Source organism: Pseudoliparis swirei, chromosome 4 (assembly GCF_029220125.1).
Source record: "Pseudoliparis swirei isolate HS2019 ecotype Mariana Trench chromosome 4, NWPU_hadal_v1, whole genome shotgun sequence".
In the NCBI taxonomy this organism is placed as follows: domain Eukaryota; kingdom Metazoa; phylum Chordata; class Actinopteri; order Perciformes; family Liparidae; genus Pseudoliparis; species Pseudoliparis swirei.
In genome coordinates this window covers 7,001,563-7,015,527 of record NC_079391.1, presented here as the reverse complement: position 1 = coordinate 7,015,527, position 13,965 = coordinate 7,001,563, and the positions used below count along the sequence as shown (strand labels likewise).

General features: G+C 41.6%; 1 protein-coding gene across 2 annotated transcripts; it reads left to right on the top strand.

Annotated features, from left to right (window-relative positions):
• The first annotated feature begins 5,870 nt into the window (after positions 1 to 5,870).
• On the top strand, positions 5,871 to 13,963 carry LOC130193308 (transcription factor Adf-1-like). 2 transcript variants are annotated; one of them, XM_056413799.1, is made up of 3 exons: positions 5,871 to 8,015; positions 8,818 to 9,096; positions 13,827 to 13,963. In XM_056413799.1, the coding sequence occupies exons 1-3, from the start codon at positions 7,674 to 7,676 to the stop codon at positions 13,857 to 13,859; spliced, it is 654 nt and encodes a 217-aa protein (XP_056269774.1). In that variant the 5' UTR covers positions 5,871 to 7,673; the 3' UTR covers positions 13,860 to 13,963. The 2 variants fall into 2 exon arrangements, with proteins under 2 accessions (XP_056269774.1, XP_056269773.1); XM_056413798.1 differs by lacking the exon at positions 13,827 to 13,963 and having other exon boundaries at positions 5,872 to 8,015; positions 8,818 to 9,994.
• Positions 13,964 to 13,965: the final 2 nt, after the last annotated feature.

The following is a 13,965-nucleotide window of genomic DNA, read 5'->3' as shown; positions in this document are numbered from 1 at the left end:
ATATATACTGCAGTTGTATATCCATGCCAGGTGAATATAGGTAAACACTAAACAAAGAAATATACGACAACTTTTATCACTGCGTATTAGAAAACCAAATGAATATAATTCGAAAAATTTCAAAAAAAGAAATTTGCAGGGTCTGATAGGGGCCTCCGCCCCCCCACACACACACACACACACACACAGTCAGGCTCTGTGGAGTTGAGGGTAACAGCACAATAAAAAAAGACTGATAGCTCTTCAGCAGGTACATGTCATCTCATCCTGCTCTTTGATAAGCACAGACACTTCCCTTTAACATGGGACTGACAAACACTCTCTCTCTCTCTGCTGTACTGACTCCATATAAGAGATCATTGAGAGTGGGAAGTGACAAAGAGCATGACGCCTTGTCTGAACTCAAACTTCTCAAACATGATCCTGAAGAGTCTGGATGCTGTGGACGCAAGAAGTTTCCCCTGGTCAACAACATGTTCAGATATATCAGCCTGTATCTCTCACACTATGATTAGTCGCGTGAGCGAGAGAGAGAACGTGTGTGTGAAAGAGATCGAGAGGACGACGGAGATGCTGAGACAGAAACAAGAAAGGAAGACAAAAGTCTCACAGGAGCATCAAATAGTACAAATGAGTCCCGGCCTGTCTTTAGCATGTAGCCGTCAACTGGAACAGGATGTGTGTGTGTGTGTGTGTGTGTGTGTGTGTGTGTGAGTGTGTGAGAGAGAGAGTTTACAGTCACACTGGCAGTTTGGAGCTGGAGGAACGTTTTTATACATCAGCTCTTAATTGATATTCGCCGTCTCTTAATTGATATTCACCGTCTCTTAATTGATATTCATATGTTGCATCCTTTTTCTGCCTCTGTGTGGATTCATGTGTTCAAACCTTCCCACACAAAGGTTCCTCATTGGACTGGAAACAATGAAGCTGAAAACAGAGGCCCTGCTTTTTTTCACATCCCTGTAAAATAACCATGTCGGCATGCTCGTGAGAGGAGGTCCCATGGCTTCAATGAATGAATGAAAATAATCAATCCTGTGTTTTTTTAAATGTAATTTACATGAGTGCCAAACATTTCCCACAGCATACCTTTCAGACTCATCAGTTTTTATTTAGTTCACTCAGGAAAACAAATCAACTTGAAGATGGGCGTCTTAGACACGGACGCTCGTGTTGTGTTGAAAAGCTACGCGGTCATGCTATCGTGATGCATTTGCAATCGAGGCTCTTTTCTTTTCTTCGCAGTGCATTCGTGGACCCTCTGACATCAAGTGAGTGTGCTAATATAATCTTTTTAATTACATTAGGGTTTTATTGGTTGGCAGATTTCAGCTGCTGGACTTTTAATTGGATGCTTCATCAAGTACATTGTCTTTTAAAAGCTGCTCACAACCGCGATTCTTTTCTTTCAAGTTATTTTTGAGTATTTTATACCTTGATATGGTTGTGATGGAGAGCGGCGGGAAAAGTGTGGAAAGAGAGAGAATGTTAAACACGATAAAGTGGATTATAAGTTTCCTGTAATATACGACGTGATCTGGTAAATGTAATATACAGTAATTGGCTAAAACTTGCAAAGACGCCGGTAAGTGTCGTTAATATGCACCACTTATTTCTGTTATTTGCTTGTGTGTATGTGTGCATGTGTGTGTGTGTGTGTGCATTGTGTATTAGGAGGTTAGTTACAGGATCATCTCCTACCATCAATGAGGTGTGAACCCCAGACTTCTCACGTCACCCCACCCCCACCTGACACCCGCCCAGGTGTCAAAGCCCCCACTGAGGTGACACTTATCACTGGTCTGGGAAAAAGCTGCTCTGTAACAACACAAAGACACGCACACACACACACACACACACACACACACACACACAGACGCTCAGATATCAGAGGATGACTCGGGTTGGAAAATGTCTCTCCTCCTCACTCGATATTAAGGTCTATAGATTATCAGGTCTAGACAGAACAAGGACACGACTGTATGTTCTCGACGACACAGAACAATGGCAATCATTAGGATGTTACTATGTTTAATAAACTTCCCATTTGGGATGTTGGAATTACTACTGACTGATCTATTATCTAGCTCAATAGCTGGTTTAGCTTGTCTCACACACACACACACACACACACACACACACACACATTTATCTATGACTACCTGCCTGGTGGCTCTTTTTAGGCTGTGTATCTTCCTCTGTTCTCCCTCCTCCTTTCCTCTGAAGATAAATATGTCACTCACACTGCAGATGGTGTGTGAGTGTGTGTGTGTGTCTGAGAGAGAGAGAAAGTGTGTGTGTGTGTGTGTTTGTGTGTGTCTGAGAGAGAGAGAAAGTGTGTGCGTGTGTTTGTGTTTGTCTGAGAGAGAGATAAAGTGTGTGTGTGTGTGTGTGTGTCTGAGAGAGAGAGAAAGTGTGTGTGTCTGAGAGAGAGAGAAAGTGTGTGTGTGTTTGTGTGTGTCTGAGAGAGAGAGAAAGTGTGTGTGTGTGTTTGTGTGTGTCTGAGAGAGAGAGAAAGTGTGTGTGTGTGTTTGTGTGTGTCTGAGAGAGAGAAAGTGTGTGTGTGTGTGTCTGAGAGAGAGAGAAAGTGTGTGCGTATGTTTGTGTGTGTCTGAGAGAGAGAGAAAGTGTGTGTGTGTGTTTGTGTGTGTCTGAGAGAGAGAGGAAGTGTGTGTGTGTGTGTGTGTCTGAGAGAGAGAAAGTGTGTGTGTGTTTGTGTGTGTCTGAGAGAGAGAAAGTGTGTGGTTCTGATTGTGTGTGTGTGGCAGAGAGAGAAAGTGTGTGTTTGTGTGTGTGTGTGGCAGAGAGAGAGAAAGTGTGTGTTTCTGTGTGTGTGTGTGTGAGAGAGAGAGAAAGTGTGTGTGTGTGTGTTTGTGTGTGTCTGAGAGAGAGAAAGTGTGTGTGTGTGTGTGTTTGTGTGTGTCTGAGAGAGAGAGAAAGTGTGTGTGTGTGTGTTTGTGTGTGTCTGAGAGAGAGAGAAAGTGTGTGTGTGTGTGTGTGTGTCTGAGAGAGAGAAAGTGTGTGTGTGTTGAGACGGTGTCAGCCACTAAAGTCAGATGTCACAGCAGACAAACACATCAGCATTTAGACCCTCAACCCATTCTATTTATATCATCATTGATAAACACCTCATTGAAGTCCACTTATAGGCTCGAGGTTCACAGTGCAACAGAACCCTTCAACAGGGGACACACACATGAGTACAGCATCTAAACATTTGTGGAGGACAGTAGACAAATGGTTGCAGAGTGACCTCATGACCAGAGGGTCAGCGGTTCAAATTCCTTCACTGCCTGGTAGGGAAATTGACTTAGACGCAACAACTGCCCCCTGAACCCTGAAGAGAGAGAGAGAGTTCCCGACACTCGGCCACGGCAATGAATCAACTGTGCTCAAACCAACAGATTAAACAGTGTGCACACATTGCTGATTACTTGTTCAATATTAAGAGTAGAAGTCAAAATAAACATTGAGATTTAATCCCCCTAATCTGAAAGTGTAACTAATGTCAACCCCAGTGATAGCTGCTCTCGCAGGAGGTCTTCCCCGTGTGTTTGAGTCCCTGTGGCTCCTCCAGAAGTGGATCTACATGTCAGTGAGCAGCCGGATGTGCACGATAAGTTCGTGAGATGCACGGAGACATGTTGTTCTCTCTAGACTGCAAGACGTATTCTGCATAATCTCAAAAACGATGAATACAGAAGGCCTCTGACTATGATCGTCAACGGTTGAACCTCTTGTAAAATGATATGATATGATATGATATTCCGTTATTCGTCCCACAGTGGGGACATTTAAAAAATCACAGCAGCGGTGCACATCAGAGCATCAATGAAAAATAAATATAAAACACAAAACAAAATACTGAAAACTAAATACTAATACTAATCCTAAATATACAGGGGGGAAATAAAGTAAAGTGCTGAGTAAAGTAAAGTAATGTATCACTCTTTGTCTCTGGCCTCGTGTGTCACGTCACTCCTCGCTGCGATTATTCCAAACGGCCCGGACAGCAGTACATTTTAATTTAAATTGTAATCCCTATATAGGAGAATATTGTTTCTTTATTTTCTGTAAATACAATTAAAAAAAAAAAAAAATCATGCATTCTCTGATCATTACAAATCAACTGAAATATTGCAAGCTTTTTATTCTTATTATGCAGCTTAAGAAAACTCTAAAATCCTATCTCATAAAATTTGAATATTTCCTCAGACCAAGTAAAAAGATTTATAACAGCAAAACAAAATCAAACATTTGAAAATGTGTTTCCAGGTGTTTCGAGTTAATTAGATTCAAGTGATTTGTTTAATACCCTACTAGTATACTTTTCATGATATTCTAATATTTAGAAATAGGATATTTGAGTTTATAATCAGCAATATTAAAAGAATAAAAGGCTTGCAATATTTCAGTTGATTTGTAATGAATCCAGAATGCATGACATTTTTGTTTTTTTAATTGCATTACAGAAAATAAAGAACTTTATCACAATATTCTAATTTTCTGAGACAGTCCTGTATATCATACAGTATGTTTCTATTCACATGATAACCAGACGTCGTGCAGCTTTATTCACACACACACACACAGCGGAAGATAACGGCGCCACTCTTTTCTCGTGGTTCCTTACTTTCTGCTGACGGGCTGCCACAGCTGCTGCAGCAGTGTGAGGCTGCGCTGCTGAAGTCAGAGGGTTTAACCCTCCTGTTACCTTTAGGGTCAATTTGACCCCATTCAATGTTTAATGTCGGTGTTCTTTGGGGTCAATTTGACCCCAGGCTGTTTTTCACTGTGTCAAACATATAAGAAATATCAACTTTTTTATATATTTAAAGGGCTATTTAGGAAGTCAACAAACAAACATAAAGTACCTCACACTTAAACTTGGGAAACAATATTAATTCTAATAATTTTCTGGAGGTTTTAATTGCTGGGGTCAAATTGACCCCGAGGGTAAAATATGTCAGTAAATATAAAGGTAACAGGAGGGTTAAACATTGAATGGGGTCAAATTGACCCGAAGGTAACAGGAGGGTTAATAAGATGCCAAACGTCTAAATCAATGAGGAGAAGCACATGTGATGTTTTATGGCTTAGAGCAAGGGATATCGTCTCGTTCCCGCTCTGTCGGACCCCTCGGCGTCACTTTCTTACACACTGGGGAGCCCAGCGCATGAACATGCTCGTGCGGTACCTCAAACAGATGCTAAAGGATGCCTTGTGCGTTGGTATGACAGTGTTGGTATTTGGCGACCCTGGGATTGAAAGCCCACTGGGAAATCACCTCTCTCTGTATCAGAAAGCAGACTTACTCATTTCCCCCCCGCCTTTTTTGTTTTGTTTCGAGGCCTCTGGCGCTGCACGAGGTCTCGCCGTCCATCTCTTTTTGGAGAAGCTTCCAACGGTCATCGCTGCGTTGCATCAAACTTTCTTATAGCGGTTTTGTGAGCCTTTTATTACAGGGTTCTTTGACATCTTCTGCTCAATCAGCCCCTTTTTTTAATTCTCAAAATTCTTGTGACCCCTGCAGTTAGAGAGCTCATATAGTGTATTAAAAATAATCAAACAAATATAAAATACATCATCTTGTAAGACCGCGTCAGCACGTAAAGCGTGACGCCACGATGAACCTTTACGTGTGTTTGACTCGGCACTGTTTGTCTCGAGTTGTTTCTATGTCAGCAACAAGAAGGACAATTCTCCATGTTTATATTTTCAAATGAAATACAATTGCTAACCATCACTTGTGATGTCTATATAATTTGTGTTTTGACCCTTTAAATGAAGGTGTCTTGACTCTCTGGATCACAGTAATACCAGGTTGCCCCCTCATGTGTTGTGGACCCTGTGTAAGTCATCCAGTCAGCTGTTCTCTAATTGTCACTGTAACTGGGTGTGCCATCACTTGTGACATCCGCGTGATAATAACGGATGTTCTCGTAATTGTTATCCGTTGGGCTGTCCCTGTAATCTGTACTGTCCCACATGAGGAATCCTCCAGGTGACACTTAGGCCGAGACGAGGTTTGATCTGTCGCGACTCGCCATCGTGGTCTTCAAATGTAAATGAAATTGATGCTGTATTCATCACACCTGGAGTCTCCATGTGGTGGCCTTTTAAACACTATTTAAATTAGCCTTCATTTAAATTATGGCCTTTGATGATCATGTTATCCCTAAACCAAAAGATCAAAACCTCAGTGTAATGGACTGTAAAAATATCTAAATATAAATAAGACTACATAAGTATGAAACATAAATAAGTACACAGAAGACAAGTAACGACATCAAAGTAAGTCCATTTATGTATTTTTCATCCGAGGGACAGCAGTTTAGAGAAAACTGACCACACTAAATGATTTATTATCTTTTTTTGCAAACAATTGGATTTTTTACGGATATTTTCTGTACAAAACACCCATCTACATCCAAAAGAGTCATCTCCATCTGATAGCAATTACGTTAATTATACAGTTTACACCATAACCAGCAGTCCTGGTATGTGTTTATCACTATTACTATTATTTCACTTTATGTCGGACAAAAGAGACAGACGTATTTTCGATTTTCTGTATGTTTAACATTTGACAATTTAAAATTAAAATAACTTTGAACTTTTGTTTACCACTCCTGTTTCAGTAGCATATATATATATTTTTTAAATTTTTAAACCCAAAAGACACACATAGGGAGGAAAAGAAAGAATAAAATACTACAATCCCAAAACATTATGAATAATGACGAACCAACATACGGATTGATTTCTAGTCCCTTTACTCTGTGTTCAACAGAGGAGTCCATTACATTTATTGTAATGTCTAGTATTGTGTCCTTAAAGTTACCCAATCTTGGATCTTTGAACCTATCAACTGTTCACTGACAATAAAATAACAAGTAGTGAAAAGAGCAAATACGCCCTCTAGCGGCGGCAGGAGGGAAGCACAGGGCGCTGCTGAACGCGAAGCTTCAAAGACTTAAAAGATTAACACCAATCATTCGATTATTTTGATATAGATTTAGATTTCATTTTCATTTTCAAACAGAGATAAGTGGTAACAAGTAAAGAATGTTAACAACATATTTAAATATTTTATATATTTATAGAAAAATAAATAGTAGCATGTCCTCGGTGTTACGGTTATGAAAGATTTTTCATTTGGGGAATTATTTATGTATTTGAACTTGATTGCTTTAAAACATTCAGCAACAACTATTTACTGGAATATAGTTTTACCCTTTGGGTTTCTTGGCTGTTTAATTCAAATTTAAACCCAAACCAATAAAAAGAATAATCAGTTTCTAAGCAAGGCGTAGAATAAATAAACAAAAAATTAATAATTAAAAAAACTGTTATAGAATAGTAGAGGTTACAGGTATAGGGTTTTGTATGTCTCTAAATTTGATTGACGCGTTCACATGATGATTTTCAAGAAAACCCATGGCATTAACTATGAGATATTGTTGAATTGGTATAAACATAAACTCCACTGTTTACTTTCATTAATTTTATTCAAGAATGAACTATCCGAAAAAGTGTCAATGACACAACTTTTATTTTGAATTAATAGAGCGACGCACTTCCTTCTGCCAGCTTGAACCCGGCGAGGTTCGATCGTTGTGCGCCGGACGAAAGGACTTCGCGATGAAGTAAGTAGACGTAAAAACAAAATGAATACTACCGAGAAGAAGCTGGCGGACTTGATACGCGAACACCCGAATCTGTACGACCAATCGCGGCGGGACTACAAAGACAACCTCAAGGGGCACCTCTCGTGGAGGGATATCGCGGACGGCATGGGAAAGTCGGAGGAGGAGGTGAAACTGAAATGGAAAAATCTACGCGACAAGTTCTGCAAGGCGAAGAAGCGACTCGCCAAGAGAACCCTGCCGCTGCTGACCGACGACGACAACCAGGTGGAGAGGCCCGTCCCGGTGCTGTACAACCAACTGGCCTGGCTCAGCGCCTACGTCAAGCCCAAAGTGGAGACGGGCACGGGGGAAGCCGACGAGGTACGTCGGCCACTTGTTTTATCCGTCATGCATTGATTTTAAATGGCTTCACGGATGTTTATATAAAAAAAATACTAATGTTTACCGAGCAGTCGCCGTTCTAACGCTCGCCGACGTTTGTTCGCTTTAACGCGGGCCCGAACTGTACTTGTAATTACACCGCGACCGGTCCTCGTATAGTGTAGATTTAAAAACGCCAACTAAAGTAACGATTGTTGCGCGAGCTAATCGCCCGATAACATCCAGGTAGACCGAACACATCGTGACTGACGTCTGCCTCTTTTAATATCCGGATTCACTTTTCACAATAAAAGCACGCGGTGGAAAACCGACAACCAACAGTTAAGTTAGGTGGGACGCAGCAACACGTGTGTGAATCAAAGCAAGACAATTAAAACAATGAAAGTAAACTATTGTTTTGCTTTCACAACATAATATGTAAAACAGGTGCACATATATTGGAATTATGAGGCTGATATTTCATTAACATTTTCTATATTGTCCAATATTCTTATTCTTATAACTTTCTTTACAGAAATACACAGCATAAACGTTTGTAAATCTTATCTCTGGCATTCCTGCACTGCAAGCTTTTGTTATTTCATAAGCAATATGATATATATATATATATAAAAATCAATTATATTAAATAAATCCTTTTTGTTCCTAGTAGTAGGTATAGGTTCAATACGGGACTTAGTTGGATATGTTTGGCTTTGATCGCCAAAGAAATTGAAGCTTGTTGTTAGAGTTGCCGTCTGTGTTAAACACTAATGCTATATGCTGTTTTCATGCCACGCAGGGAGCTGGAAGTGGTGATGACGTGGAGAAAGAGCAAGATAAAGACGAGAAGGAGCAGCATTGCCCCCTGCCTGTCGTTACCACAAGCTTTTCTCTTGTGGAGTCCAGTCCAAACAACCATGAGGAGATGGGAGTCTCTCTTAAACGTAAAAGGCAAACAGCCACAGAAACTGAGATAAGCTCTGCCGATGCCCTCGCCAACCTCCGAGATGAAGACGAACTGTTTCTGCTCAGCCTCCTGCCGTCACTGAAGAGGCTGACCATTAAAAAAAGAATGGAGGTACGGATGAAATTCCAGCAAGTGCTTTATGCTGCAGAGTTCGAGGGTTAAAGGGCTCATTGTGTGGCATTACAAATGTCATCGATGGCCAAGCTTGTTCTGACGTAAGTTTGATTCTTAAGGCATTCAACCTGTAAATATATATTTTTTACCATCACAACTTTTTTATATTTATTTTTTGGGGCACCACTGCTATTAATAGTGTCACTATGTAGATCTCTATAATTCAGTGTTGTATCTAAAGCTTTATTTCTTGGTTTGAAAACAGAAAAGTATATTATTTTGAATGTAGCTGATGGAACCCCCTTCTACAATAAGAGTCAACATAGTTAGTTAACATGGTACACATTTACAATAAATGAAATTCAGCCAGATATACCAGCATAACTCCCTCCTTTTTGAAGCACATAATGTTCATTTAATTGGGCAAATTTGGCAAAATATGTGTGTAAGTGTACGGTAGACTCTCTGATGATGTAGTTAGTCGGAGTATGAACAATCTGAAAATGAATTTGGTTGATAAACCTTTTTATTGAAAAATATTTTTTACATTTAAAGATGGCACACATGAATGCCACAATTAACTAAATGTAAACACTTTGAACAGTACCCACAGACATTACCATATATGTATATATATATATATGATCATGAAATGCTTTTCAGTGAGCATTTTGAAATGACTGCAAATAACTTGAGCTAGAAATGGGGGAAGTTATGAAACAGTCAATTTGATCCGAGTTATTTCTGTGATTCTGCTCGGCAACACTGCCCGCTTCTTTTTTATCCAATATTTGTAGATTAGATACAACTCTCTGACTGTACATATATACATATCTCCATCAGTAAAATATATATATATATTTTATAAATAAATATTTTCCTGTTACAGAAAAAACTGTTTTTGCTTCATGTTATTTTTGTTCGTCCTTAAGGCATACAATCAAACCTAAGAATAGTTGGTCGGCCTATATCCAAAATTCCTATGACAAATCGGATCTTGCTGCTACTTTATTTTTATATACATAGTGCAAACTCTACAACTACACAAAACATATGATTGTACGAGTTTAATGGTCAACAAATTGCTGATTGGACCATTAGATATTTGTTTTTATCATCCACCCAAGTGTACAATAATCTCCTTTGTCTTCCACTGTGTTGCTTTCTGGTATGCAGGAAAGCATTAGTAGCATTAGGCCTCTTCTATTTCACTGAGAAGGTTTTCACACTGCAGTAATGCTATTTCATTCTCTTAGCTACACACACACACACACACACACACACACACACACACACACACACACACACACACACACACCAATCCATGATCTCTCTGTGTTCAGGCATGGCACCAACATGCTGCAGAAAGCCCTGTTCAGCAACACTTGCATGTTTTCATTCATGTATTCCATTCATATTAGCAATGCACACTGCTAATATGTGGGTGGGGTGTATTTATGAATATCCCTCTCACTATAATTAACCCCCTATAAGCCTCCTCTCCCCTCCCCTCCTCCCCTCCCCCCTCTGGCTTCCTGCTCTCTTGTCATTGGGTGCCGTGTGGGGTGATGGTTGTGGTTTCTCTCGGTGATGTCTCCGGAGCGCGTGCCGGCTCACTGCTTCGGAACTATTGAAGCTTATTTTAATTTTCAACAGTCTCTCAGCACTTCGAGATTACATTCAGTTTACATAAATAGACAGACGTGTTTTTTTGAAAAGAATATCTAAAGAACATACGAAGAAGACATGCGTATTTGTTCATCACCTCTGTGGAAGTAGTGGTACCATCTGAAGTGCCCATCATGGGACACGAGAGCCTCTAACTACGGCCTGAAGCTTGGACTGCCAGGAAGTAGAGGAATCAAGTTTTCACGAAGTCATCGCCTCAGGCTCGGCATCCTGGACCGGAGCATAGACTTATCCTTTTTGAACAAGACTGCTGAGAACTGACGAGCTGCAGAATTAAGGATGCTTCCTACTGCCTGAGGTGAGATGCAATGATGTCCTGATAACTTGCTCTGCGTGATCATTCGGGAGGATGCTGTGTAATCACAGAACGGGTTATGCTACTGTGTAAACTTCACTTCTATCTCTCACTGCGTCTTTGTTTTCTGAAAATGTAAATGATATCAATAACTCACAGTATCAGAATCTGTGCGCATAGCACCACTGCATCCATCACTGCTGCAGAATGAAAGGCTTGCTTCTATGAAACGGAGTCTCCTCTCCCGATTGGTCAAAACAGATTCCCCTGAAGGCCAATGATTGGTCACTCTGGCTGTCTGTCATGTGGAAGGGCGTGTTCCTAAAAGGATTAACACGGTCATGTGGTACAAACATACCAACCTGGAAGTAGTGTGTTTATTTAGGTGTGGTTCAGAGATGATGGCAGAGCATCGAGAAGAGACTGAGGAGGAGGAGGAAGAGGAGGAGGAGGAGGAGGAAGAGGAAAGATTTGAACAACTGAACGAAAGAATGCCAGATGTCATTTTGATGTGAAGTAATAACTTTCCATGCAGGCTGCAATGATAATTTATAGTTTTCTATGAAATTATAAAATCAACATTACATTAAAATACCTCTAAGCTCATATTCTGATGCATTGTTGGTTTCTTCTACATTATTGGTGAAGGCAGGCAGACCATTTAGGTACAGCCTCACAAAGGCACGGATAAACTAGATAGATTAAGAGGCATACACGTGCTTTAGATAGTGACTCTTGTGTTTAATTATAGGGAAGTAAACCGATAAACGGAGAAAGAAACAAAATAAAGAATTTAAAAAATGGACATGGCAATATGAAGGCATCAGCAACCTGAGTTGTGAAGGATCTGTTGAATGCAGCCATTCAGAGAATTAACACAAGCGGTACAGAGTCAGCGAAGCGGTGTTAGGGTCGGCAAGAAGCTGGTCATATGATCCCCGGTCAGCCCTCAGCTATTAGAGAGAGAGAGTGAAAAACAGGAAGAGAGGCAGAACAAGAGAACACAACAAGAGGAGAAACACCAGCGCTCCATCCATGCTCGGGCGGTGTAATGGAGCTGACGTTCGTCAGTTGATGAGGTCGCAGGCTTTTACATCCTCCTCTCGCATCACGGTGAGGTGGAGGCCCACTCGATATGCATTCCTCATAAGCTACCGCTCACAGGAAAGGTACAAACTTCCTTCTGTTCTCTATTCTGCTCTATAATGTATGTGTTGACATTGAATCCGGATGTACAGTTTAGTAGAATATCCGAGGGAAGAACCTTGTGCATGTATTATTAATGACGGACAGGTCTTGTGATCCTGTGGTGTGTGAGTGAGCAGTGCATGTTTGAACCAGCTTATCGCCCAAACAGATCCACAGATGATGCTGTCTCATCTGGACAGCCAGAGGGGGCTATGTGAGACTGCTGTTCATTGATTATAGTTCAGCAAACACCATAGTCCCCCCAGACTGGCCGGCAAGCTGATTGAGCTGGAGGCCACAGGTGGTCAGGGGTGGGACACACCTCCAAATCCCTCACCCTGAACACAGGATCCCCCAGCGTCGTCCTCCCCCCCCTGTACTCCCTCTGTACACATGACTGTGTGGCCAGGTTCAGCTCAACACCATCATCAAGTTTGCGGATGACACAGTGGTGGTGGGCCTGATCTCCGACACGACGAAAGGCCTACCTGGAGGAAGTTGCTGATCTGTCACGCTGATTGTGGACTTTAGGAGAACAACACAACACAGGACTCACCACTGGGGGGGGGGGGGACTACTGTGGAGAGAGGAGTGGGCGTATAATACCTGGGAGTCCACATCCAAACACAGACACTCTGGTGAGAAAGGCAAGGGCGCCTCTACCACCTCAGGCAGCTGATGGAGCTAGAGAGCGTCCTGACAGGAAGCATGACAGCCTGGTTCAGGACAGGAAGGCTAGAGAGAGAGTAGTGTGTTCGCTGAGCGCACTATTGAACCACACCCCCCCCCTGCAGGACTTGTACACCAGGAGAGCAGAACCAGAGCCGGCAGGATCATGAAGGATCCTCACCACCCCAACAACAGACTGTTTCAAGCTGCGCTCAGGGCAGGGCCTCCCGTAGTCACGCTGCAGAAGAAGAGAGAGAGAAGAGAGTTTTTTTCTTTCAGCCATCAGGACTGTGAACTCCGACACTCACACCCCCCCCATAGACCACACAACTGCCCCTCTTAGGCACACACACACACACACACACTGTAAACTGTATGTTGTTTTTTTTGTTTTAAATAGTGTGTACTTTGTGTTTGCACATTCCTGCTGAGCATTGCCACTTTCATTTCACTGCACACCCTGTGTGTGTATGTGACAAATAAAACATCTTGAATCTCTTGAATCTTGAAGAAATGGGACGCAGAGATGTAATGTTGTGTGACGGAGAGGATAGACGACGACTAACCCTTGAGTCTATATAGATGCAGGTATATTTTAGGCTATGTCTAGGCAAGCGTTAAAATTGAACTAAATAGACATTTTGTTTATCTTGTTTAATTCTACCCCTGAAATTAGGCTTAAAATGCTCATGGTTAGTCTGGATTCGTCCATATCAAAGTTGTGTGCATCTGGACCTCCTGGGGGGCCGACCTGAACCTGACTTGTGCGCAGGCAGGAATGTTTTGACATTGCATTTGTGAATGCATCTGCGTTGCCCGTGTGCTGAAATACGTTTATTGACTCTTCTCTAACTTAGTCTGTCTCCGATTGTCTGTTTTCTTCCAGGTTGTCTTGCAAAACAGGAACACGCCATTTTAGAGGGTCATCTGCTTCAAGGGAATCCAGAAAAAGACGAAGACAATTTGACTGTGTGGTACCAGCTCAGCAGAGACCAGACCAGAAGGAGCCACTTCAGGACTCGGGG

Excerpts from the sequence above, each read along its gene's own strand:
- LOC130193308 (XM_056413798.1), top strand. The coding sequence starts at position 7,674 with ATGAATACTACCGAGAAGAAGCTGGCGGACTTGATACGCGAACACCCG. Across the intron at positions 8,016-8,817 it reads GCACGGGGGAAGCCGACGAG|GGAGCTGGAAGTGGTGATGA; the intron begins GTACGTCGGCCA and ends CATGCCACGCAG.